At 44.4% G+C, this 26,914-nt stretch overlaps 1 protein-coding gene across 1 annotated transcript in view; it reads right to left on the minus strand.

Annotated features, from left to right (window-relative positions):
- DNAH12 (dynein axonemal heavy chain 12) overlaps positions 1-26,914 on the minus strand; it is a 162,828-nt gene continuing 135,914 nt past the window's right edge. Inside the window, exons 61-74 of the mRNA XM_090022245.1 lie at positions 25,587-25,745; positions 23,131-23,275; positions 21,563-21,713; positions 20,973-21,226; positions 19,673-19,813; positions 17,259-17,396; positions 15,967-16,200; positions 12,950-13,138; positions 10,896-10,999; positions 6,626-6,830; positions 6,272-6,409; positions 5,393-5,484; positions 2,012-2,079; positions 1-914 (exon numbers count right to left, since the gene is read on the minus strand). Coding sequence (XP_089878371.1) covers positions 724-914; positions 2,012-2,079; positions 5,393-5,484; positions 6,272-6,409; positions 6,626-6,830; positions 10,896-10,999; positions 12,950-13,138; positions 15,967-16,200; positions 17,259-17,396; positions 19,673-19,813; positions 20,973-21,226; positions 21,563-21,713; positions 23,131-23,275; positions 25,587-25,745 — 2,209 coding nt within the window. The 3' untranslated portion in view covers positions 1-723. The remainder of the gene's footprint in view (positions 915-2,011; positions 2,080-5,392; positions 5,485-6,271; positions 6,410-6,625; positions 6,831-10,895; positions 11,000-12,949; positions 13,139-15,966; positions 16,201-17,258; positions 17,397-19,672; positions 19,814-20,972; positions 21,227-21,562; positions 21,714-23,130; positions 23,276-25,586; positions 25,746-26,914) is intronic.

Here is a 26,914-nt window from a genome sequence, read left to right on the forward strand (position 1 = left end):
TTTATGTTTTTTAAAGAAAACTACTACAATAGATATTGTTCACAACCTGTTAATGCAATTGTTAAAAAAAATGATAATTATAAAAACGCATGTGTACGTGGAGTGAGGGTGAACCCAGGCTAAGATGAATGCCATGTACCAAAAGCCTAAGGGCTTTGCAAGTTTGTATACATATTCATATAAAGGTAATTTTTAGCATTGGGTACAAAACGTTAGCTCCGTATTTTTTTTTTTTTAACTATTTCAATCAGGTATGTAGTCACATTCCACTTGCTCCCTCTGCTGGAACCTGGCATAATGGCAGAGATGGAGAAAGCTGTATTTCTGAGAGTCTGCTGGTACATCTGGATGCTTGAATGCTAGTGCATCTGGACACTCGAAGTTCTCTTGTACTATAGAGCTTCCCATACAGGAGATCAGTTTTCACTTTTTCCTCAAGATAATTTTGCAATCTTAAAAGAAGGAACAAAAAAACACCTGTACATTTACACAGGATCCTATGCTGAAAATGTATCAAATGAATATGCCAGATCAATATACAGTTCAAAGACAGTAGTCGGTAACATCACATATTCATGAAATCAAAAATATTAAGGATTAAGAAAAAATTTACTGGAGCTCCAAAATATAAAGCTATCCCTTTGACACAGCATGCTGTATTTCCAGTACCCTGGAGGAAGAGAAAGACACATATGGTGACGTTTGAATCTGATTTCCTCGAAGTTAGTCATCCAGCTGGCAGAGCAGAGCAACACCTCGCTTGATCCAGTGCTGGACTGGTTGATCAGTGTCTAGCAACAGCGCAATGACAAAGTTAGTGGAATGTCCAGTAGTTGATAAGGTTCCTTTACGCTCACTTGTCTTGTACAGTGGACAAATGTAGGCATTAGATTTCTTGATGTCTGATTTTGTATCTTCAAAAAGAAGAAACAAAACCATAAATTAAATCTTTCAGGTGTAGTGTATTGTAGAAAATCATCAAATTTTTACTTTGGTTTACTATTCTTAGAGCTAAATAAAAATTAGCTATTTGTTTTCAGTTTTCCTTGTTTTTGTTTCCTTACAACAGGAATCAAAGTTTTTCTATGGTCCTAGCTGCTGTTGAAATCTTTAAGAGGTATTCAAATCTAAATAGGCATAGCATAATCAAAGCATTTGATTCAAATACTGGAGATATAGTTTTAAAAGCCAGTAGATGCACTAGTTCTATATGTAAAAGCTAGGAAATTTTGATTCAGCAGCTACAGAACTTAAACACGGCCATCTGAATTCCAAGGCCATAACTCCATGGGAATTTACAGTGTGTCCAGATCGTTTATGCATAACTCAGGTAGACTTAATAACAGAAATTAAGTTCAGTGAGGTTTCTTTCTTCTGATGTCAACAAGAGGCACAGATTAGGAGAAAGGGTGGGCTGCCTGGTAGCTAGTTACAGCTCAGCTGAAACTAGGTTATGGTGAAGAATGTTGTTTAAAAAAAAATACACGTGCATTTTTTGACAGTGTACTGCCTCTGATCAAAGAAAGGTGGAACTAGCTGAAGGAAGCAACGTTTTAAAAGTTTAGGCAACACTGGACAACTGCAGACACTAACAAACGTGGGGGAAATCTTGGCTCTGTTTAAGTCAACTAAAAGGTCCCACTGACCTCATCAGAGTCAAGATTTCAAAAAAACATGCTCTCCTGGCAAGTCAGTTGTTTTGCCTAAGGATCCAATTAGTAGATAGTGAAACTGATTTACATAAATATATTTGCTTCACTAGCTCCATCTTGTTCCAAATCAGATCAAATAAATCTTCGTGGGGAAAAGGAGAAAGAGACACACTAACCAGATAAATACCAAATAGGCAGAATAAGAAGTCAAGGTCAAATACATAGATCTTTATTTGTATTTGGGCTATCTGGTGGGGGACAAACGTTGGTCTTTGATTGCATTAAGAAACACATTTTGCTGCCTTTTCATGTTGCATTATAATCCAAGGACACATTTGTTTCAGACCAACTTTACTTACTTGGTTTTATCCAAATGATTGGCATCATGTCAAAGAGCAATTTGGGATACTGCTCAGCTAGTATTCCTCTGGCAGAAGACAGCAACAAAGAAACAATTATTAAAATATTATTATAGGCATCTATACAAATCTGTACAAATAATTGCTTTTTCGTTTGGGGATCAAACGAAAACAATGAAAATAATGTGGTTGGATATTAAGTATTTTAAAACTGTTAGTTTGTTTTCTTTGTCAAAATGAAAATTACATTTTGTTCTGCATAAAACATCCCATCCGTCCAGAAACAGAATGTTTATTTGAGGTTGTTGTAGGAAAATCAGAGGAACTACAGGGCTATAACACAAAACTACTGACTGGAGAAGGAGCAATACATTCTTTGAAAGCAGCAACTGAAATCAGACTTCTCAGAGGAATGTTCTAGTCTGTACAATGCAGGTGGGGCTGTTGCAAGTGTTCAACTTGTTATAAAATGCTCAAGTAATCATTACAAGTAAACATCCAGAAAGAAACTGAATGCTACTCGACCTGGTAGTTAGGAAACTCACTGTGCATAAAGAAAATGAGAGTTAAACCAGCCTCCAGCAGGAGTTTCCCATTCTGTAGGCGACTGCTCTAGCTCCTGAGTTGCTGCATAATAGGCCTATGCGAAGCAGAAAGTATTTGCTTTGGTTTCGGCCAATTCAGAGGGACAGTGATTTGTTTCAGTGATTTAAATCACTGTCCTGATTCAATTTGGCTTATTCGGAAATTTCACTATACAAACTATAGCCTGTTTGATGGACTATACAGGCAGCAGGTCTCAGTGATGCTGGATGCAGCTGCCTCCAGCTGGTAAGTCTATTGAGGCAGGTGGAGGGGGGAGGGAAGGGGAGTGTGGGGGGGGCAGATCAACACCCCCTGAACGAGGGAGGGACTGGGGCTGGGGGAGGCAGAGCCAGTGTTGTGCTCCAGGTGGCAACCGCCCTCAGCTCTGGCTCCATCTGACCCACAGAGCACAACCCAGCAGCAGGGGTTGCTGCCTGGAATTCAGACCTGCCTCCACCTGCCCCACAGAGTGCAGCCTGGCAACAAGAGGCTAGGGCTAGCCTCCCAGGGTGAAACCCAGACCACCCCACCCCAAACCACGCAGATCCGGGGGGCACATGCCTGCTCCCATTCCCTCCTGGACAAGCGGTGAGAGCCTCAGGGGAGCCACCAGAAGAGCAGCTCTAGGACTGATGATGCACAGCAGTGTGCAGTGGCAGGAGCCCGCCTCCCCCTTCTGCCCACCACAACAGACTTACCAGCTGGAGGCAGCTGTGTCCAGCATCAGCGAGGACTGCTGCCTGTATGGTCTACAGTCAGATCGCCAAATCGGCGTCGAATCTCTCTGAATTGATTCGGAGGTTTCCGATTCGATTCAGTCCTTTTAGTGGGTCTCCCGATTCGATTCAGATTTGGAGATTCGGCCGCTGAATCAAGCCGAATCTCCTCTCAGAGCTTCGCACAGCCCTACAGCATAATTCCAGTTCCTCCTGTTTTCTAGCTCTGCCATTCTTTTCACAGGCCAAAACTAGTACGTGAATTTGAACCAAATTTGGAAAATTCATTTTCAGTTCGTTACCTTTCATTTATCATGGGATAAGAGCACATACACAGGAAGTTACCACAAAGTAATAAGCCCTCTACCCTTGTTGACCTCACATTAACTTGTTCATCTGTCCATGCCCCAAGAATAGGACTGGGCAATAACAATCTATTCTCTGCTCTGACCTTCCAGTCCCTGTCTGTAACTTCTGTAATAAAATATGCTACTTTCCTTGCTCAGCTACATTATCTTTAAAAAAACTTTATAACACAATTATAAAAATTTAAAAGCTGCTCTAGATTCTAATTTTGTGCAACAGCCATTTGAATTCATGACAATGACTGTGAAAATACAAGTGGATACAGTCATTTCATTTGTATAAATCAAACGGCTGGATTTTTGGAGGGCAAATCAGTGCACCTTGATGTTCGCTATGAGCCTTCTTAGAGCCTATATCACTCACCATTGAGACAGAAACTTTAGAAAGTAACAAAAAATATCTGTTCAAACAAAACCCAGTGGGATAAGTTATGACATGCTTTGCATGGAACTTAATGTCACCCACACTGGTTCTGTACTAGGTGATTCACCACCGGGAGAGCTGCTCAATCCCTGGCTCATGGGCTAGATCCAGTGCCCCCACAGTGCCATGTCACCTGACCTGCAGGGCTTCCCAGGGACCAATGGGGATCCCTATGGGCCATGGCCTTGTGCGTTAGACTGGGTGCACAGGGACCAGTCCTGGCATGCAGGGTCCCAAAGCCCAATGCCAGAACTTGGGCCAGTGCAGGACCCCAGGGTCCAAACTTTGTATGTGGAGCTGGCAGAGGCTGCATAGGGCCTCGCAGCCCACTCTCGGAACTTGGGGCTGGGCAGGGGCAGTGCAGGGCTTGATCCTGGTATGTGGGGCTAAGTGGAAGTGGCACAGGGCTTAATTCTAGCATGTGGGGCTAGGCAGAGGTGGTGCAGGGCCACAGAACCCAATCCTGGATTGCGGTGCCAGACAGAGCCAGCATAGGGGTGGTATGGACCCCAATTCAGGCATGCAGGTCCAAACCTGTTGCCAGCCTGTGGACCAGCCACCACCAACCTAAAGGATGGGTAAGTTGACTAGAGAAAAGAAAGCATGGGTCACATCACTGTTTTGTTGCTGGAAGCAACAGAGCTATTCAAGTACCAGGGACATTATGTAAAAAAGAGAAGAAATACTAGACGAGCGGTCAGCCGCGATTTTTGGGCAGAGTGCCAAAAACACCTGCAACCTCTACTTGTGAAATGTTGGCCTGCCAGGGGAGTTGTGAGGGTCCTGATCCTTGTTGTGGCAGTGCAGCCCCAGCCCCTTCCCCAAGGCATGAGTGCCAAGCAAAATGCCTTTGTGTGACATGTTCTGGCACCTGTGCCAGGGGTCGCTTACTCCTGTACGAGACTATTCAGGCAGGAGAAGCATTGCTCCTGAGAAAGTATTCTGAAAACCATGAACTTCTAAGGTGTCTCAAACTGGATACACTGAAACAGGGTAAGAATGGTGGGTGGTGGTACCCAGTCAGTTTCAAAGTCTTCTGAATCTTTTGTGACTTGCACAGCAGGGAAATTTAATGAAAAGAACTGCATTTTGTTTTAAGCACATTCCAAATTCCCCTCACTGTAAAATAACAGATTCATTGCTTTTTCCTATCCACATCTCATGGTAAGAAGGCAAGTATTTTAAATTATATTAATAAAATATTTAAAATGTTGCTAAAATATTTAAGCAAGTTAATATATGCACATAGGAATGCCTTCCTTAAAACAGTAGTAAAATATTAAGTACTGACTTGGTCCTGTCCCAGCGAGCTCCATCTAAGAATAATCCATGGATATAAACACCATCTTCTGGTGCAGTATTAGATGTATCTGTAGGAATAACCTAAAAGGAAATAACTTGTGTTACACGTTAATAAGCCACTTAAGACACCCTCTAAAGTTATTTAAGAGCCATTAAACCAATACCCAACTGCCAATTTTCAGAACAATCCAAAGCCAGGAGGAGAATTGCATATCTTTCAGAGAAACTTTATTTACAGTACTCGTAAATACAAGTACTATCCTGCTGAGGAGTTAAAAACTCCAACGCAGCACACATGTAGATGCTTGAGGCATGAGGGTACATCAGCGTGGGAACTGCCTGCTGGGTAGCCCTGCACCGAAGCAGCCTCACGCCCTCTGTAGCAGGTTGAGGTGGAGGGAGCAGCACTAGCAGGTTGAAACCTTGGTGCTGTTCCCAGGGCCAGGGCCACTCTGACTTGGCTCAATATGCTGCTGCCCCAGGTGCATGTGCAGATGTGTACTTAGCAGCAATAAGCTCCAGAGCACACAATAAGCTCCAGAGCTTATTGCTGCACATTAATAGCACATGTAGATGCACCCTTCCTTGTACTTAAGAAACTCCATTTTTAAGTGATTTGCTTGTGTAATAAGATAGTTCTGTGTAACCATGAGAATCCTCTTAATGGGTTTCCTTTAGAGGTACAAGGTTGAGAAAACATCACATACGAATCTAGTGGGCTCGCAGACTCTACCACTACACTACTGATTAAGGTCCTGATGGGTTATGTGCAAGTAATGCCTCCAGTAACAGACAGGACTCCTCCACTTAATGTATCACACAGCAATACTGGGGCCCAAATCAGAGCATGTTTACAACTTAGCCATACCTGAAATTCATATCCCAGGAGGTCAATGGGGATGGTGTACTTCCTGGCATAGTTCTGCATTGCTCCAGTTAAAAAGGCTTGAGTAAAATAGAATCCTGACAGCCAAAAAACAGTGGGCTTCCCTAATTCATACCAATCCTGTGAAAAGGAAAATGGAGCTAGTTCAAACACCTTTGCTATTCAGAACCAGGGAGTTTTCTTCATAAAAGTATCATGGCTCATAATTCTTAGTCATATTCCACAAAACTAGCTTACGAAAAGTTGCATATAAAACAGTAAATGGTTAATAATTCTCCAAATACACACTCATTTTAAATCAAATAGAAAAGATCATTAGTAATTCTCTTGTTTTACCTGTAAGAATTTCAGCCTAGCTAGAAAATCCAGGATATAACTCCCCAACGGTTTAAGACTTGGATATGAACGCTGAGCCCAGTTTTCTGGAACTTTTCCAATAAGCAGACTACCACACAGGGCCTCCAGCTCGGAATCCATAACCACCAAACCTTTAATAGCCTTTTTCAGATTTATTAAAGTAATACGTATAGTCCGGATTAAACTAGAAATAAACAATAAAACAGCAGACGTGACAAATGTAATACAACTGGTTTGACATCATGGCACATCTTTGGTAAGGCATCTCATCAGTTCATCAGCTAAAGAAACATTACATTATTGTGAGGTTATGAATTAAGTATATAATGAGCTGTTTCTCCTCAGCAGGGATCAAGGTTTTCCATCTCCCACAGGAAAATAGAGAAAAACGCTGGTTTTCCTGTTATCAGAGAAAAAAACAGATTTCTCATTTTAATGAAGAAGCACATGTCTTTTGCATGTTTGCAAAGAGCTCTCTCTGCAGGCTGGCAGAGTACCAGCCTGCAAGGGGCTGCGGGGAGTGGGACGAGGGCGGTCAGGCCGGAGGGGTGCTATGTGCATGATTGCCAGGTAGTTTGGAGAGCAGCTCCTGCAGGTGAGTCTGGTAGGGTGGGGGTGGGGATTAAGACCCCAGAAAAATGAGTTGGGCAGGGCTGGGGCTGCTGCCCAGCCTGGGTAGTGCATGGGGCCTGGGGCCAGAATGCGCAGCCACAGGGCCCAGGCAGGGAGTGGGCCAGAACCACAGGCAGTTTGTCCAAGGGTGGGGGGAAGGGCTGGCTCCCTCCCGCTACACCCATTCCAGGGGAGCACAAAGGGCACGTGCTCCCCAGATATGTGCAGAGGACAGGGGCAGGCTTCCCACTGCAGGCTCATACTCCCTACCCTGCTGCCCTCCCCCTGGGGCCTCTGTGGCCCAGCAGGTGGGAACCAATGTGGCAGGGCATAGTGGGGCTGGGTGGGAAGCACCATGCTGCCACTGCACTGCTATAGGGAGGTATCACCTGTCTGTCTGGCAGCAACACTGAATCATGCCCCTCGCTGCTGTCAGGCAGACAGGGGGCGCCTCGCCATGGTGGCGCGGAGCTCCCAGCTATGGCACCGATCTTCCCTGCCCAGCCCTGCTCTGCCTTGGAGTGCCATATCCTGCCTGCTGGGCCATGGTGGCCCCAGGGGGACGGCAGTGGAGGCTGCCTGTAGGGGTTTCGAGAACACCGAAAAATGCAAGGTTCTCCACCTTGGGAAGAAAAAGCTGCAGCATCCTTATAGGCTTGGCAGTGCTACGCTGGCTAGCACTACAGAAGAAAGAGACTGGGGGGGGGGGGGTCATCACTGACCACAAGATGAACATGAGCCTACAATGCGATGCTGCGACTAGTAAAGCGACCAAAACGCTGGCTTGCATCCATTGATGCTTCTCAAGCAAATCCCGGGACGTTATTCTCCCCTTGTACTCGGCCTTGGTGAGGCTGCAGCTGGAGTACTGTGTCCAGTTTTGGGCTCCACAATTCAAAAAGGATGTGGAGCAGCTTGAGAGAGTCCAGAGAAGAGCCACACGCATGATCAGAAGTCAGGAAAACAGACCTTACGACAACAAGCTGAGAGCCATAGGGCTCTTTAGCCTGGAAAAGCACAGGCTACGAGTTTATCAGAAGTGACCACCAGTATCTGGGGGAACAAGGGATGATGAGGTCAAACGGTCATAAACTACTGCAAGACCGTTTCAGGCTGGACATAAGGAAGGATTTCTTTACTGTCCAAGCCCCGAGGTCTGGAACAGCCTGCCATCGGAGGTGGTTCAAGCACCCACACTGAACACCTTCAAGAGCAAATTGGATGCTTATCTTGCTGGGATCCTATGACCCCAGCTGACTTCCTGTCCTTTAAGCAGGGGGCTGGACTCGATGATCTTCCGAGGTCCCTTCCAGCCCTAATGTCGATGAAATCTATGAAATCTGGTGCAACAGCCACTGCCTCCTGTGGCTGGCAGCTGGGGCTTGAGCACTGCTGTGGGGATCAGGGGACTGCAGACCCAGATTCCTGGCCCTGTAGCCCTGGCAGCTGGGGCCCCCCTCTGGCAGGGCTGGGGGGGAGCAGGGGGAGGCTGTGGACATGGAGTGAGGGGCACCAGCAAAGGTGTGGGGGGCTGTGGGTAGGGATCGAGGGGCACTGGCAGGGCTGGTGGGATGTGGCTTGGGAGTAGGAAACCTGGACCTGCGCCCTGGTGAGGTAAGGGGGCAGGGGAAGCACTGATTTTTCTATGCTAAAAAACCCAAAATCAAATACCAAAATGTATAGGTGTTTAGAATGTATGTTATTATAGTGATTGAGGCACTGGTAGGCTTCCAAACTGCTTTAAAATTGTAAATTAATTGTTTTTAAATTGTCAATAAAACATTGTGTTCATTTGATACCTATATATATATATAGTACCATTAATTTAATCGCAGATTTCGGAGGTTCTATCAGAATTTGCAATTTTTATCAGAGAATTTGTGGGGTTTTTGTTTTTTTTAAATCAGAGAAAACCAGGATCCCAGCTCATCAACAACCTGCAAAATTTGCAGAGGTAGAGATTGTGTTCATACTGTTGCCTATTACATTTCTTTTTTTCCATGTACATTAGGAGACACCTAATGCATATCAATTGAAGAACACGACAATCAAGAGACCTGAGCTCTACTTCAGATCCTAGCATTGTCTTGGTCTGCCACCAGGAAGAAATCACTTTAATTTACAGTAATGTCTAAGTTTCTCCATCTGACTTTCCAACATCAAGAGACTTAATGCATTACAATTGGCAACGTGTTAAGAAATGTCTGGAAGAAAGGTCAGATGAAAATTTATCTTTGATTACAAAGAGTTGAGAGAGCAAAACACAACCTGTGTTTTAAAATCCCCGACATAAAAGAAAATTATGGTCCAGAGCTGAAGCTTGCAGGTGCCTGAAATTCCCAAATCTTTGGGAAAGCTTTTGTTCAGCCCCAATGCCCCAGGAAGATGCAGACCTTTGCAAAAAATGGTAGTACCATGCAGTGGATGCTTATGAGGAGATAATGGTTCAATGACAGAGTCATAGATTCATAGATTTTAGGGTCGGAAGGGACCTCCATAGATCATCGAGTCCGACCCCCTGCACAGACAGGAAAAAGTGCTGGGTTCAGATGACCGCAGCCAGATGCTCATCCAACTTCCTCTTGAAGACCCCCAGGGTAGGGGAGAGCACCACCTCCCTTGGAAGCCCATTCCAGATTTCGGTCACTCTAACGGTGAAGAAGTTCCTCCTAATGTCCAGTGTAAATCCGCTCTCTGCTAGCTTATGGCCATTATTTTTTGTGACACCCCCCCAGGGCGCCTTGGTGAGTAGAGCCTCACCAATTTCCTTCTGCCCCCCCCTTGATGAATTTATAGGCAGCCACAAGGTCGCCTCTCAACCTTCTCTTGTGGAGGCTGAAGAGGTCCAGGTGCCCTACTCTCTCCTCGTAGGGCCTGGCCTGCATTCATGTGTTTCTCTATATGTGAAATAAAATATTTCTGCTACAATACTTCTAAAATCTAATGAGGTATTCTGTTTCACACATTTTCTTGGTTCATACTGTCTACACTCTGGAAGTACAGTAAAACAATAATCCTAAAAATGCATTGGGGGCAGTGGTAAAGGGAGAACAATAGTAATGGGAGAGAACATTAGGAGTTGGGGAAAGGAAGGAGTCTAGACTAGTGATTTGAAGGAATGAAAAAGAGTAAAAAGGCAGGAAGAAGGGGCATCCAGGGAAGGGAAAAAGAAAGTGTTGAAAACAGATGGGAGGAGGTGAAAAAATAATAAAGAATAGAAGTGGGAGAGGGGAAGACAACAAGCACAGAATCAAAGAGATGGAAGAGAACAGGTGAAAGCAATGAAAATAGGAAGGTAAAAATAGAAATGAAGAAAAGCAAACGATGCATAAGTTTACATGTACATATGCACATCCTCCAATTCCCCTTTCCAAATCCTCTCCTTCGGTCATCTACATGACACACCTTCCCAATCAATTCATCTGCCCATTAGGTCTTCAACCATAAATCACCCTATGGTCTGCCTTTCCAAATGGGGGGAAAGTACTTGGATTGTAGATACCAGGGAATTATAACTGGAACAAAGAAAACATGCTCTCACATCAAGAGGTGAAAGTCCGCACCGGACACACTGTGGGACTTTCCTCTTATGGGAATGATTAGAGATGTGTTTGAATTAACTAACACAATTCCTTACTTGTTAAATCTCTCCATTTCTTGCACCAGCACAGTGTTCATACTTTCTTCATATCTCACAGGATACTTTAGTAGTGAAGCCTCAATGTCAAAATCATTTGGAAGCTGTAAATCTCAACATAGTTAAATATACTTTGACAAGTGCAGATAAATTATGACTTATAATTGTTTTTAACTCATAATCAAAGCAAACAAGCTCATAACAACTAGATCACCACCACAGGAAAAGATATTCTGTACCACCCTTTAATGACTAGCTGATCAATACATATCTCTGATATTGCAATTAAAAATGTCATTTTAAAAATGACCTTTAAAATCTTTAGCATCAGGTACAATTATCAGTAGGTATTTAATGGTTGTAAAGTGGTTCCGTAATACTGAACTGACTTCCCAGGTTAATTGCACTGATTTCAAGTCCTCCTGTTTTCTGCTGTTCAATGACACCTCTTCTAGTCTACTTGCAGCCTCTTCCCAGCCTGGTATGTTTTGCACTTTTATTCTGTACTGAATGGTCTAATACTTTCCACAGTGTTATTCCCAGAGCAAAATGACACACAGGGATCACAGATTTAGCACAAGAGGGATACCTAGGAGGTGAGTTGAAAAAGAGAGGATCTTACTACAATAAATACATGTTCTATTAAGAAAAACACTGGTCTCTTCCGAATTATTACACCAGGCTCAGCACTATGGTATCTGACCCTTTCCTGAATTATGAAAGCAAACAAGATGATCAGTTGATTGTAACTACTCTCTTTTACACTCCTACATAACTGGTGTGAGAGCTTTGAGAGTTCTTGTAGCCCAAATAAGTTAAATGTCACATATTGGGGTAATTCTTATTGGGGAAGGAAGGTGGGTGGGGAGGGGTGAGCAAGAGTGAGAGAGAGAAAGAAATTGTGCCACAATCTGAAGCCAGACCCCAAAAGAGATCCTCTGTACCTATGAGCTTCACCTAGAGTTGACGTTCCATTATTCAGGAGCCATAAGGGATGCTCCTAGTCTTAGTGAGAAAGTCTTGTAGGTACCTTGAGCCTAGAACTTTTAGGAAATGTCATCACTGTGATGACCATGTATTCCCAGTAAGGACCATTCTGAGCTCTCCCCAGTCAGTCATACTAGCACACTACAAACCCAGAACTATGCTGGTGAAGACATCACAGGACACCACAAATAATGCGTGCCCCTGGCAGCTGGAGGCACGGCTATGGCAGGAGTGCAGCAGCAGTAAGCGGGAGCTCCCGCAGACACCTCCAGAACTGCTGGTGGTGGTGAAGGCAGAGGTGACAAGCACCAACCAGGGGTTGATGACCACACACACAGACGCCACCAGCAGTGTTGAGAGCAGCCATCAGGGATCGCTGACTGCCTGAAGATGCTGCCAGCAGTGTCAGTGGGGTCAATGGGGTGGCGAGTGGCAACTGCTCGCAGATGCCTTTTTGTAAGGGGTGCACCGCCACTCTCAGGGAGTGCACATGCGCTTGCGTGCACCCCTTACGCATTGCTCCTGCAGGACACTCATCTGCAGCTGCTCTCAAGACCTCAACCAATGGCATACTTGAGAATAGCATGATAGATACCCAGAGCATCTTCGGGACATGCATGCTTCTGGGTTTGGAACATGTGAATGAAATAGGTGTGTGTGTGTGTGTTTGGGGGGGGGGGTGTCAGTGTAGCAATCCAGGCTCAGACATGCCACCCTGAAGTGTAGAGGTGTCACTTGGGCATCAAAACTAATAACCAGCACCTTAAAAAATGTACTGTGTGAAGTCAACAGAGAGAGGCTATAGATTTTCTCAGCAATCTATGTTGTTACTGAGGAAGCTTTTCCATGTTGGGCAGTTGCAGTTTTCTTAGGATGGATGCTTTCAAGCACAAACAGACTGGACTTCTGCCATCTACACAAGAGGTGAAGGCAGCATTTGAGGCAACACAACCACCTGTCCACCATGCAAATCAAAATCCTCGGGAGGGCCATGAAGTTGGCCAGGTCGCAGAGAGAATATCTGTAGGGGTGAATTAGCAGAAAACTTTAATGGCTTTTTACACTACCTTGCTGAGAACATCGTCAGCTATTTCATACAAAGTACTGTCGCTGCTGCCAGTAGAGCCTCCCTGTGTGCTTCCTCCTTGTGTTAATATCAGAGACTCAAAGAGGAGTTTTGTTTGCTGGAGGTCCTTTGAAATATCCACATTTTCATGCAATCCAAACACCTCTGGCTGTTGATTAAATGGAAGATTCTACAACAAAACACATTAAAGAAGTACACATCCTCATTAGATAAAACAGTTCATTACAGGTCTGAGCCAAAACTTATTGATGTTACTGAAAAAGCTATCACAAACTCCAGTATGAGTTGAATCAGGCCTTTACAGAACAACTTCACACAGTAATACTGGCTATAGAACAGCAGTTCTTACAGCACTTACAAATGCAGTGTGACGGGCTGGCTGGCAGTGACCTGGCCCAGGGGCAAAAGATGATTGGAGGACTTGGGATTCCCTTTCCTCACCAATCTGGTAATGATTTGGCCCAGGGGTTTTGAAGGGGTAAAAGATGATTGGAGGACTTGGGATTCCCTTTCTGCACCAATCAGGCCCCAGAGACTCCCCCCCCTCCCCCCGTGACCCGACTGGCCCCTTGGGTCACCTGGAGAGGGCTAAAAGGGGCACCATGGGCTGACTCAGGGAAGAGACCAGTGAGGGACAACAAGGAAGGAGCATCACAGATCTTGCAAGAGCTGAGCCAACTGGGCAGGAGCAGTGCCCCGGAAGAGCTTGAAAGAGCAGGACCTGCAGGCAGCAGTGGGACCCTCAGCAGCGCGGCATGCAGCCAGCAGAAAAGGCTCCCCACTGGGCTCCAGGATCCCCTATGAGAGGCTGCAGCCAGCAGGAGAGGCTCCCCTGCTCCAGTCAGGATCTGAGCAGCGACCTGAGGGGTTCCCAGCTCTGCTTCCAGTTCATCCAATCAGAGGCCAGGCAGCTTGACATGAGGCTGGGGCTCCAGGGAGGTCAAGACCACAAGCAGGCTGAAACAGTGCCTCCAGTGGTGGGTGTGTGGCATTGTTCCTGCCTACCACATGGGAGATCTGGGTTCAAGTCCTAGCTAAGATGACTTGGGGTGAGTGAGATAACAAAAAGCAGATCTTCTTGCAGTGGAAAGGGGCCATTGTTCTTCTCCCCCTCTAGGTACCAAGGCCCTATATTTCCTTGTCATTTGACATTTTCGATTTTGTGCCTTTTTATATTTCACCAACTGGTATTATTCGGTCTGCTGTTTGTGTTTTATATTTTGTTAACCGCGTTTTTTAATGATTGTAAGTGTCTAACCTTTGTTGAATCCTGCCCCCTTGGGGCATTGTAGTGTCCACTATACCCTCTGATTTATGCCTGTTATATTCCCAGTATTAAAAGGTATATGGTTAAGTCCCCATTGGTGGTCTGACTCTGCTCTATAGAGGGAGGAGAGTCCCTACACCTCCCATAGCACTTGTGCACCTGCTTTGATCCCTTCAATTGGAGAGGGGGTACCTCTTGGAGTACCGCCTGGGTTACAGCAGAAAGCCACTGTCAAGAGATTCTCATCTCATTGCCATCCTTAGCTAACTGCTGACCACCTCAAGGAACTGTGCACACTGGACTGCAACAAGTGTGGAGCTTCAAATCCTACAGATCCTTAGATCAGCAGTTCTCACCCTTTCTGATCCTGTGAGCCACCTCAACATCCCCACAGAAATTTATGCAACTCTAGAACTGAAAGGAGGCGAGCAGAATCTGAAGTAGCGTAGTGTGGACAGCTTAGTGTGGTAACACATCAGTGCAGGGCCACGCCTTGCTGTTACCCAAGCTAGCTCTCCACATGCTCTTCCAGTTAGGAGCGATATAGCTGCATTAGTGCAGAGCTGCACTTGGGCTAATAAGCGTGCATGCAGGGCTGCACTAAGATAACTATACTGCTTCTCATTTGAGGGTTATTGCACATGGTGCAGTGTAGCATCTCAGCCCAGTATTGGCTTGTGCCACAGGAAAATTTGGGCTGGAGGAATGGGGTGGTCTGACTTCTCCAAGTATCCCCCTTGCAGTATGGCTATGGCATAGCTGCAGTCTACTGGTTAAGAACCACTGTCTTAGATCATGAAAAAACCTACAAGGGAACCCAGCATTTAGGGGTAAAGGACACCCAGCTAAGGAAAAAAATGTTAAAAAAACGCTATTGAGAAGCCTGACCCCTGAGGGCTGCTTACTTATGTATTGGTTTCAGCTTTTGCAGACTTTGCTTCTACTTCTGCTATTCCAAATCCAACATAAAAGTAACAAGAAAAAATTACAACAGCCATGACCATTAGGATCTGTTTAAAGTGTTTTTCTTCCCATGTTTCTGAAGTCACCCATCCTAGGAACAATTCCTATGCCCATAAAATGAATCCTTGTCCCCAGCCCAAGACACCAGCTGCATTCTTAGCAGATGTTCTGAATGAAACCACCTAATATTTCACATTGATGCCTTTGTGCTCTGGTACTGTCAGATTTCACAAGCCAGTGAGAGACTGAGTGGGTCAGTACTTGGAAGAATGACCTCTTATAAAATATCTAATGCTGCAGTGCTACACAAATACTTCTTAGAGACATTACCGTCATGGCATATGGTGTTCAATATCACTGAAGATCCATTTGCATTTTTTTTGTATGAGCAGGCCTGTTAACCCTTAAACTAATTTGTTTGGTCTAAATTCCCTTGACACTCTAATTAGATGTGGCATTCTTCACTTGCTATACAAAATAGCAGTAGCTTATCTCTTGTGCTCTACCTTGGAAGTTACTGCAGTTCAGTCATGTATAGATATTGTGAAGATTAATCATTGTTTAGTAAGGCAGTCTGAGATCCTTGGAGGAAAGATAGTATAAAAGTACTAAATAGCATTGATTTCTTACATTCACAAAGAGGAAATTTTTGTGTAATATCTGAACAAATGAAAGATAATATACATCACTGAAAGTTTTTTCCACCAGTAAGTAATCTAAATTGACCAAACTTCTTGAGCTTCCAGTCTTCAAAGAAAATACGATACCTTAATAAATTCAAGATAGTCCTCATAGGTTCCTTTTGGTGGCGCGTGGTAGTTCCCGCTGGGAGAAAAGCTGTAGTGTGGATTTTCAATTATATCTGGATTATAAAAATCATCTAGCATTGTCAGTAGTAAACGTCTGTCCCAATCGTCTGTCACTCGACCTCCATAGTTACATTCACCCGTTAGATAAGATATAGCTTCAAATGGCACCTGGTTATACTCATTTATGAATAACTGAAACAGAAAATACAGGCAAATCTAAGAGATTTCATACCACCCTAAAGCTAGCAAATTGCCCATCAAGAATGACAGGCGTGGACAGAAGCCTGTGTCCACCTCACACTGGCCAGGGCTGGAACCGCTCCCCAGCTCTCTCCCACCTGTCACTTTGGGTGGGGGGCCGAGTCTGGGTTCAGGTCCGCTCCCCTCTGCCACTTCGGGCCAGGCCAGGACCAGGGCTGCGCCCGCTCTCCCCCTGCCCACCACTTTGGGACAGAGCTGCCTCCCCGCCAGTCTGTTGCTGCTGTCACCTCAGGCTGCACGGCAGCATTCCCCCCCCCCCACCCCCCCCGCTCTGCCACCACTGTCATGTCTGAATGCTCACACTCTGATTGATTGTTTCAGACAGTCAATCAGAGTGCGAATAAAGCATTAGGGACAGACAGACTAAGGCTTTTCTAATATTAGAATACTTCCTCAGCCTACTTTTCCTACCGAGCCATGTGTCTTTTTGTTGCCAGTTCCCTTGTGATGTTTCTTGGGCTAGGAAGACTCTGCATTTATCCTAAGACCAGGTATGTCTATGTTTGTACTGGAACAAAAAAGTCCTGGTGACACTCTTTTTAAAGCTTTTCCAATTACTCAGTTTCAACATTTGTAATTACTTCCCTAAACTCTTAGTAGGTTAGTTGGTCACATACTGACATGACCCCTGAACTTACTTGGACAGGAATTCTTTGACCATCTTCTGTGTCTCAAAACTTCTTCTGATAGTTAAGACCAGTGACCAACCCTCAAACAGCTTTCCCTAGAGTGATGTTACCCACTAGAAAGTGATTCCTCTTTTAGCAAACAGATTTAATTCCATTGTTATGTATTCAAATTAGCTTTGTGAACACTTTCAGATTTCTCTTAATCTCATGAATGACTTAATATTTTCATAAATATAACAACAGTCTTCATTATTTATCTCTGTCTCAGCACCCACAGAAACATGAATTATAGCTGTGGAAATCTGCCTACAACTGTATGAGCATATAACACAGCTTCTATTATGCTATACATTACTTTACCTGCAGCTGTCTGATACTGATTCGCAAATCTGATTCATTAAATCCATAGGGGATATTCCAACCAAGAGGCCCAAATTTCCTTCTTTCCTGAACCAGAGCATGAAAAAAGCAAACCCCGAATAGCAATTTTTCCCATATCTTTAAGAAAATAAAAGAAAACAAAATAAAAATGATTATTGGTCTAAGCTGCACATGATCTTCAGTTTAGGCAGATGGCTGGTAAGCAAACACAGTAAATTACCAAATAGTGAGTGTAAGATAAAAGCACTGGAATTTGAATATCACTTGATATTTTTGAAACCTTAGTATAAGACTGTATAACAGATGTACTTAATATTTAATGTGCTAGAGGCTAATCCTTCAGTGTCGGTTGGTTTCACTGAGTCCCATAGTACTATATTCAGAAGCAAGAGTCTGCAGGATGGGACCTTTCTTTATTAACTAGTAACAGTTGATAACATTGCACTCTGCTAATGAGAACATCTTTCCAATGATCATTAACTCAGCAATGATTATCCTGTGTTTTTATGGGAACAAGATTAGGTTAAGATACTGGTGATGTGATAGCTCAAACCTACCCTTGAATTCAGCTGATTGCCAACTGGGATTAAGGAAGGGGTTCCCCTGTCTTAGAACAGCACAATAGTCCCTCCTCCCCCTATCTCCACTTCTGTATGTTTAATAGGTATGGCTCAAGAATGGTGTTTGTCTATCTGGGTTTTGCTTGGAAAGAAGTGATTTAGTAGTTTTTTTCCGTTTCATTTAATTACTGTAGCTTTACATGGAAACGAGTCCTTTGCACTAACTATGCACTTATTCCCAACAAATAACAAGCTGGGAGCAGTGGACAGTGTGCTGCAATGAGTGGTTCAATAACCAATAATTCTTATGACTAGGGACAGACTTTGCACATAAACTGGTTTAAGTGATCAGAAACTGGTTTAAACCTGTAACAGAACAAATGTTCAATGCACATAAATCAGTTTGAAAATGACTGAAACCGGTTTGAGATAAGTCTGATACTACATTAGACCAGGTTTAACTGATTTGGGTCAAACCAGTTTATGCAATATCTGTCCCAGACCCCTTGCTGGTTTAAAATAAACCAGATACCCCCAGCATCCTGGCATTCTCTCTGGGCTGGGCAGGGCTCTCTGCTCCACAGCAGGGCTCATCCCTCCTCTCTGCTTCCTATGCAGAGCTCCTCTGCACAGACTTGCAGACACAGCAGGGTCTGCTGGCTTCCCCATGCCCCCCTCCCCTTCCCCTCTCACCACTTGCTGCTTAAGCAGGGATCTCTTCCTCCCGTCTCCCACGGCACGGACCATAGCCAGCATGTGGAAGGCTAGCTAGTGTTGTATAAGGTTCCAGCAGAGTGGAGTAAAAAAACAGTAGGAAGAGTCTGCTGGCTCCCCCCTGTCCTAACCCTCCTTGCTGCTCAAGCAGGAAATCACCCCCCTCCCATCTCCCACAGCATGGACCCCAGCCCCACAGACCCTAAGCATGTCCTATCTTAGCTAATGTTGAGAAGTGTCTGTGTGTGCATCTCTCCAATTTCATAGGGACAGGCAGGCAGACAGAACAGAGCTTTTGGAGCTAATTAATACCCCCATAAACTGTTTAAGAAGAGTTTGAAGTAATGAGAGAGAGGCTATTGTTTTGCTAATTGGGCAATAAAGACTCTTATCAGCTCTGGGCTGCCTCGCTTCCCTGTCAGTTTGCTGCAGACAGTCTGACAAGCAGGGAAGGAAATTGAAAAGCTCTGTACCAACAGATGCATGCACTGCATACCCTACCTTACCTCAGAATTTTAGCAAGGGTCTGGGGGCTGACATCGCTCCCACCCCTTGTGCAGCCATCAGGGAAAAGCCTGGGACCTATAGGCAGATCTTCCTAATGAGGAAGTCCTGCCAGGGCCTGGCCATGCCCCCCTCTGCTCTAGCTCCCCCTGGCTTCTAGCCTGAGCCACTGCAGGCATGTGCCTGGATTTTCTCAGTCCGGAGGGATTGTCTGTATGGTTGGTACCATAGGTTGAATCAATTCAAAGGCTGAATCAATTCAGGCTCAGGCTTTTTGAATGTCTGGCCCTAGCCTATAAGGCTGAGACTAAAGACTTTGTTTTATGGACATCTCACACTGGTAGAGCCCCAGAGAGTTCCTTCCTCCATTGAGGGACTTCCTACTGTTTTTGTTTTACTACAGGGTAATTGGCATGGGGATTTCCAGCTTTGATAATTTAATAACACCTATTTGACCTCTAGCTGCATGAGAGTCTTCATTCGCTTTCGATATTTATTGTCACTCAGAACAAGAGTTCATAATTTTAAGGAATGTTTTAGATTTTAATTTGGTGATAAAGTACATTTGCTGATAAAAAAACATATTTAAAAAATTGTAAAAGGCAAGCAAATTACCAACTCCTTTTCAGGGCAGCCAGAGAAGAAACTGGGATCAGAAATAGGATCAGAAAGATACGACTGTAGTAGGTTTAACCGGAGGCCAGTAGGAGGCTCATTTGTCATCTTTACTCCATTCTGCAGAATGGTAGCTGGAAACTAGATGAAACAAATAGTAACACTGCATTAGGTAAATGTGGAAAACTGTTACTTTGTAAGGATTAGTGCTTCTCTGTTGTGTCTCTTACAGCATATAGCTCTTATGTCAAATGTATATATTACAATGTATATATTAAAACCAGCAAAAGATGAGATGTCCCTGGGACGTATTTGTATTTTTAACGTGTTCTTGATATTCAAAGTCTTAAAAATTGAATGCACAATGCCAAATTCAGGCCTTAGATAATACGTGGCAAACTGATGGAGAGCAATAAAATGTGCAGATTGTATGCAAAGGGACAATGCAGTCACTTATGTTCAACAGATTTACATTACTGCCTAAAACATTAAAAACCCAAAAGCCATCCTTACTGTTCTTTTTTGTATTGTAGACCATGACTACTCTCTGGCTGAAACAACTTCTGCTTATATGAGCTAGGGCTATAAAGACTGCTACAGTAGATGTAGACCTAACAGCAAAACCACTTTTTGCCAACATAAAAAAAGCTGAGAATGCTTCCACATTTTCTCCTCCTTCCTAATAAGAACGTGTTTTCAGGATTAGGTTCCTAGACTATAAATTCCTCAAAGCAGAGGAAGTGCCTTAAAATGTTTGCAAAGCACTGAGATAAAACTTTATCAGTTTATAATTGATTTGAATAAAAAATATGTTAGGGGTTTTTTTGTAATTTAAAATTAAATGTGAAAATAGTGACATTTTTTTCACTAAAATAAAGTAATGTACATGACTCTTCTGCAAATAAAATATCATTGTTTCATCATGATTTGTTCCAAGCAATAAACAGTCAAAATATAGATGCTGGAACTGAACATAAAGCAAAACATAAATATACTTTTAAGTACCTTGTACCTTTACTTTCTTGACCATTCAAAATTAAAACCATATTTTTGAGTGCAAAACATAAATATTAAGCAGAAAATTCACTGTTTTGTAATAAAGAATCTACATATATTTTATTCTAATATTTGTTGATTCTATTTTGATTATATATAATTTGAAAAATTATTATTTTTCATAATAATCTTGTAGTAGGATGGGTATATTTTAAAAAAATGTGCTCCTTCCTTGAGCCAGAACTGCATGGTGATTTTTTTTTGGTGGAAGTGTTTATTACACAATATTAAACAGATACTGTGCCTTAGGAGATGGGTAACTGGTGAGCCAAAGTCTGAAAAAAGGATGACAGGTTTCACTGTTAAATTCGTCACAGATTTTCTCTAGCACTGGCAACCAGGAAACAGCCAGATGACAATTCTGCAAGCAAACCCAGGTCCCTTCTTCCATTCCTTCTTTAATCATTTTTGCAGCAATAGGTCCTTGTCCTTGTCCCAGTGAGATGGCTTGAAACTTATTTCCAACCATGCTTTTATCATTTGCAAATTTCAGAAGACCTTGAATGAAAGGTGCAATCTTTTATCAATTGAGTCAATTAAACTTTGATGGCAGGGAAGGGAATTAAATAACTGTTTTGTTGAAAACTATGTACAACATGATGGTATATTATTTAGATGCAAGTTTTTTTCATAATTCATCAAATGTTACAGTATATAACCAGCCTGACCTAACAACATTCTAAACCTATTTACAAAGGTAAAAATGAACCCACAAGGTGCAAGAAAAGGGAGAAACAGGCCTTTAATCTGAAAAGCTGTACATTTCTAATAGTCTGCCTCTCTGTCACTGTTTTGTAGAGCTAGGAAATGAAAAACTCCATAGCATATACTTACTGGACATAGGATCCGCTCCTGGAGATAGCACAAATATTAGTGGGGTTGTTGAGTTTGAATCCAAGTAACTTTTTGTTAAATCAAACGGTGGTGGCTCTACAAACTTCTTCCCCAGTTTATCCGTTACAAAGACTGTTATGGCCAGACTAACCTGTTTAAAAGAGTAAATATAATTTTTGTTGTATGCAAAATTGCTTTCATCCTATTTGTTGTTTCTCAAATCATTATGTAAAACAAGGAGCTGGATAGGGATAATACATCAACTGAGTAGCGCAGTTACTCTGTACAGCTCTTCTACATCCTTGGGACCTAATCCCTGGTATTCTTGCAGCTATCTTGTGCCAAGCTGTGATGCTGACACAATACAAAGAGTCCACTGGAGAATGTTTGCACAACAAGGGGCAGGCAAGGACAGAGTCAAGAAAAAGTAACAATTCTGCATTGAATTAAAACAGTCTATTACACTGCCATTCCAGCTACACAACTAGCTGAAGGGTCACTCAGTAGACTAACAGAACCATTTGGAACATCTCAATCAATGACAGTGGATTCCAAGGAGGGTATGAAACGGACAAATAACTCTAGAAAGACTCTACTCATATGCTCTGCCTCTAAAGCACCCACTTTTGTCACCATCAGAGACAGGATACTGAATTAGATGGACCATTGTCCTGATTTAGCATGGTACTTCTTAGGTTCTTATAAACAACTCAAGTTTAACAGAGTTAAAACTGGCCAGCCAGCATCCTCAGAAAAGGAAAGATGAAAAATGTCTCTTCTCCATTGCATGCTGGACAGGGCCGGATTAATGCATAGGCAAACTAGGCTGGAGGCTAGATAAGAAGATTCTTGTCGACAATTTTGCCTGCCTGGAGCTGAGAATGGCCTCAGTGAATGGTCCAAAGGAAAGGTTTGAAGCAAACCTACTAAGTCCTTTTTTGAAAGAGATCAACAGACAGAATATTTTTTACTCTGTACCCTCTTCTGAGGCAAACAAAACCCCTTGTGGCCATCATTAATGATAGACAGCCACTTCATAGGAAAGGCAGTTCTTAAAACTCAGAGACTTTATTTAAGGTCTTGGCTTGGCCAGTTACCAGAATTTATTTTCCTAACACAAATTTTAAAAAAGTAATGTTTCTGAATGTCTAAAGACTATATTAGATGCACTAAATCCCTGCTAACACCAGATGCCTTAAATCTATATAACAATACAATCTGCTGAGTCCGCCAAGAATATGGGCCTTACCATGGCTCTGAAGCTATAAATCATTAGAACGGGATGGCTGAGCCCCTTATGCCTTAGTATGTATAAGAGCAATGTATAAGAGTGATGCTGTAGCAGTGAAGCAGATGATGAAGCAGACAATGCCTGTGGTACAGGATCAAAGCGCTTATGAGGGCCAAAAATCTTCTCACCCATCTTAAATATACAAAGTACACTTGCACTGGAGAAATGCCATTATGTACAGACAAGCACTTGAAAAAGAAACTAGATGTTATAACAATCAGCACAAACTGATTGTTGTGAAGTTATCATCTACAAACACATTTGCATATCCTTTTACCTTATCTGGTCTGAGGCACCGAATAAGGATCATCTTTTGTAGCTCATTCAACATCGTGTTCATTGGTTTTGGTAAAGGAAGGTTTTGTGGATCTTTGCCATCATAGATTTTTCGCCATTCACTTATGTTTTCAGTAACATGATTCCTAAAGGAAAAAGTACTGACTAATACTGTAAACGTTGGAGTTTAGTTTTTCATGCTGATTGAAGATAATTAAATTGGAAGATCATGTGCAATGTAATTAATAAAATTCATTCTATATTCTCATTCCTTCCAGCAATCTGCAATGAATCCCATGGTTACTCACTCTACTACTTACTCGACCAGGGGTGGGCAAAATATGCCATGGGCAGGATGCACCCTGCAAGGCCATTCTATCTGGCCCACAAGGCTCCTAAAAAAAATGTAGAAAATTAATATTTCTTTGCCCTTGGTTCCTGTCAAAAGTGACAGAAACCAAGGGCATTAGGTCCCAGGGAAAGCCCAGCAAGCTCCAACAACAGTGGGGCTGCCTGGGCCCACCCCCCAGCCAGAAGCCCCAGCCCCTTCTGGGCTGGGAGCACGTGGCTGCCCCAGCGCAGGAAGCTCAGGTAAGTTGGGGGGGGACCCCAGGCAGGGAAGGAGCGCGAGGCGGGGGAAGCGGCCCCTCCCACCCATGCCTGGTGCCCCATGTTGCAGTTGCTTGCAGCCTGCGCGAGGCTGCCTGTGCCCTCTCTGGACAGCCCATACAGGCTGCGAGTGCCTGCAGTGCGGGGCACCAGCTGTGGGGCGGAGGAGGGGCTGCTTCCCCCCTGGGCTCCTTCTCTGCATGGAGAAAAGTGGCCCTTCACCCACCCCATGGCTGACGCTCCATGCTGCAGGCATTTGCAGCCCGTGCAGGCCTGTCTGGAGCAGGCACAGCAGCTCCAGGCAGGCTATGAGCGGCTGCAGTGCGGGGCACCGGGCATGGGGCGGGGAAGGGCTGCCTTCCCCACTCCACTGCACTCAGTGGCAGTGGGGGCAGGTTACAAGCTGATGCTAAGCATAGGGAAAAGCAGCCCCTCGCCCACCCCATGGCCAGTGCCCTGCACTGCAGCTACTCGCAGCCTGCCTGCACCTGCTCCAGACAGCCCCATGCGGGCTGCGAGTGCCTGCAGTGTGGGGCATCGGCCATGGGGTGTGCAAGGGGCCACTCTTCCCCATGCTCAGCACCAGCTTCTTCTCTTCCAGCAAGCAGGGGGGTCGGGACTGTGTGCTGCCCCCCACCTGTACCGCAGGGCTGGGGGGCACTGGGTCTGAGCAGGTGGGGAGCCAGTGGGAGCCCAGGGCTCACACCGGTGTCCCAAGGTCAGCACCAGCGGGGCCCAGAGCAGGGTGACAGGAGCACAGGGTCCCAGCTGTCAGGGGCTCTATGGAGCCAAGCCAGCTCCCACCTCCCTGCTGGTGCAGCCCAGCCCAGCTCCACAGACCCCTGCCAGCCTGCGCCCCGCTCTTGGCCCCACTGGTGCTGGCCCTGGGACATTGGTCCCAAGACGTTGAGACATTGGTCCCAATATGGTGACCAGGGGGCGGGGCACCTGTCAAGGGGCAGGGCCACCTATGGGGCCAAAACTGGGCCTGCCAAAACTGGGTAGGCGACCCTTCTCTGAAAATAATTGTCCACCCCTGTACTAGACCTTCCCTGTGCTGAAACATAGGTGCCTCTCCTCCCATTCCCCCCACTGCTGTGCAGGAACAAAGCCTCTATTCTGCTTGGTTCTGACCACCAATAGTTCCTCCAGGTCTGCTTGGATCTTGGGAGATGAATTTGGTTTGGAAAGTGAACCTCCTGATTCTTCCAGATAGATGTGGCAGAAAAACCCACTCCCAAACAAAAGAATTCAGAGAGATTTTCCTTTCTGCAGGGGAAGCAAAGGGAGAAATTCTGGGCCTATCATGAGTTGAAATCACAACCCTCTCTCCTTCCTGACCCTTCTACTAAAGCTCATCTTTATCTTTAATAGAAAGAATGCATGTAAGATCGATCCCTCCTGAAATACCTTTTTGGTCATTCTGTCAGAAAATGGGGTTCGTTTCTCCATGAAGTAAGCTACAGTGCTTCAGGCCCTAGCCTCAAAGATGCCCCAGAATCAAAGCAGGTCATGCTATTTGTGTGCACTGGCTCTAAATTCATAGGGCAGGGGTGGGCAAAATATGGTCTGCAGGCCATATCCAGCTTACCAGTTTGAACCTATCTGGCTTGCTGGACGCTGCCAAAAGCTTGAGGCAGGAGGGCTGTGCCCTGCACTGGTCTGCTCTGCTGCAGGCCAGGCCAGGCCAGGCCAAGCAGCATGCAGACTTCTGAAGGTGAGGCATACTTTGTGTGGTTCAGTTATAAATATAACTTTAGTATTCTAGGGTCCAAAATTACTTAGAAATATTTCTTGTTTTTACCAAAATGAGTTATAGAGAATTTCACACTGGATGTTTATTGGTACCTCAGTCCTCTAAAAGCTGGAATTTCACTTGCACGACACAGTTCATCCCAGCTCTTATCTGGTAGCCACGATGGATCTGGGTTCTTGTATTTGTTCTTGAGACCCACTCCTCCAGTTAATAAGAACATAAATTCTTGAAGTTCTATTTCTTTCTTAGCCCTGCATTCACAAGTAATTCCAGATAATGCTCAGTTATACGAAAAAAATGGATATACCATAACATAAAAGTTGTTTTAAAAGAATTATGCTCCGTTATTATCTAATAATATTTATATTACAATAGCACCTGAGATCCCTGGCTCAAGATCAATTTAAGAGTGGAAGATCAAACATACAATCACATGTACAAGTTCCCTTTTATGCTTAAATCAGTGGTGCCCAACCTTTTGGCCCCACAGACCAGATAAGTGACCTGGAATTGGCCTGTGGGCCTGATTGAGCCTTACAAGGCAGGATCAGGCCCTGAGTCCCAACACCAACCCTCGATGCCCTATGCACAGGGATTGGGTCCCAGGGGCCTTGTATCACCCCTTCCCAATCTTCCACACTGGTAGTAGATTCCTGGGGCCTGGTGCCACCCCTACCTAGCCCTGCACACTGGTATCAGGTGCCCATCCAATATGCAGGGCTTAGGGCTCCCCACAGATCTGGAAATCTGGCAGCAGGGGAGTGGTGCCAACACTCCCCCACCGCCAATTTCTGGACCTGGGGGAGCCCTGAGGCCCGGATGACATGTGGGTCAGGGGTTGAGCACCCCTACTTTAAATGATTGAGAAATAATAAATAAATAAAATCAACTCTGCCCATCAATAATAGACTGGTTTCTTTTGGGTTTTATGGCAAAAGCAGGTCTTTTAGAAGACACTTGAAGAGGAGAAGATAGTAGCTTTATAAATCAGTTCAAGAAGGTTGTTGAGTCTGTAAGGTGACAATGTGGAAGGAGATATGGACACATTTGTTTGAGAAGTTGGCAAATGCTGTATATTAAAATGGTTTACAGTTAAGCAACTTAAATAACTTCCCAATTTTTTTCAGAAACATATACATAAAAATGCTACTGTAATATTTCCAATAGAGCAGGGGTTTTTTAACCTTTTTTAACAACTGTACCCTTTCTGTCTATACCCCTTTATATTTTTTCCATTTTTAACGTTACTGGCGGGAGCACACAGAGCCCCCTCAGCACGGGGCAGCCACATGGGCTTTCATGGCTCAAGGGGAACCAGCTGCAGCCACTGCTGGCTGGGCTGGGGTAATAACACTACATCACCCCTGGTTGCCTCCAGGCAGGGCTGGCTGCACACGTCAGACAGGGCTGAATGGTGCCC

This window comes from Crocodylus siamensis, chromosome 11, assembly GCF_052110815.1.
Source record: "Crocodylus siamensis isolate JL-2025a chromosome 11, ASM5211081v1, whole genome shotgun sequence".
NCBI classification, from domain to species: Eukaryota; Metazoa; Chordata; order Crocodylia; family Crocodylidae; genus Crocodylus; species Crocodylus siamensis.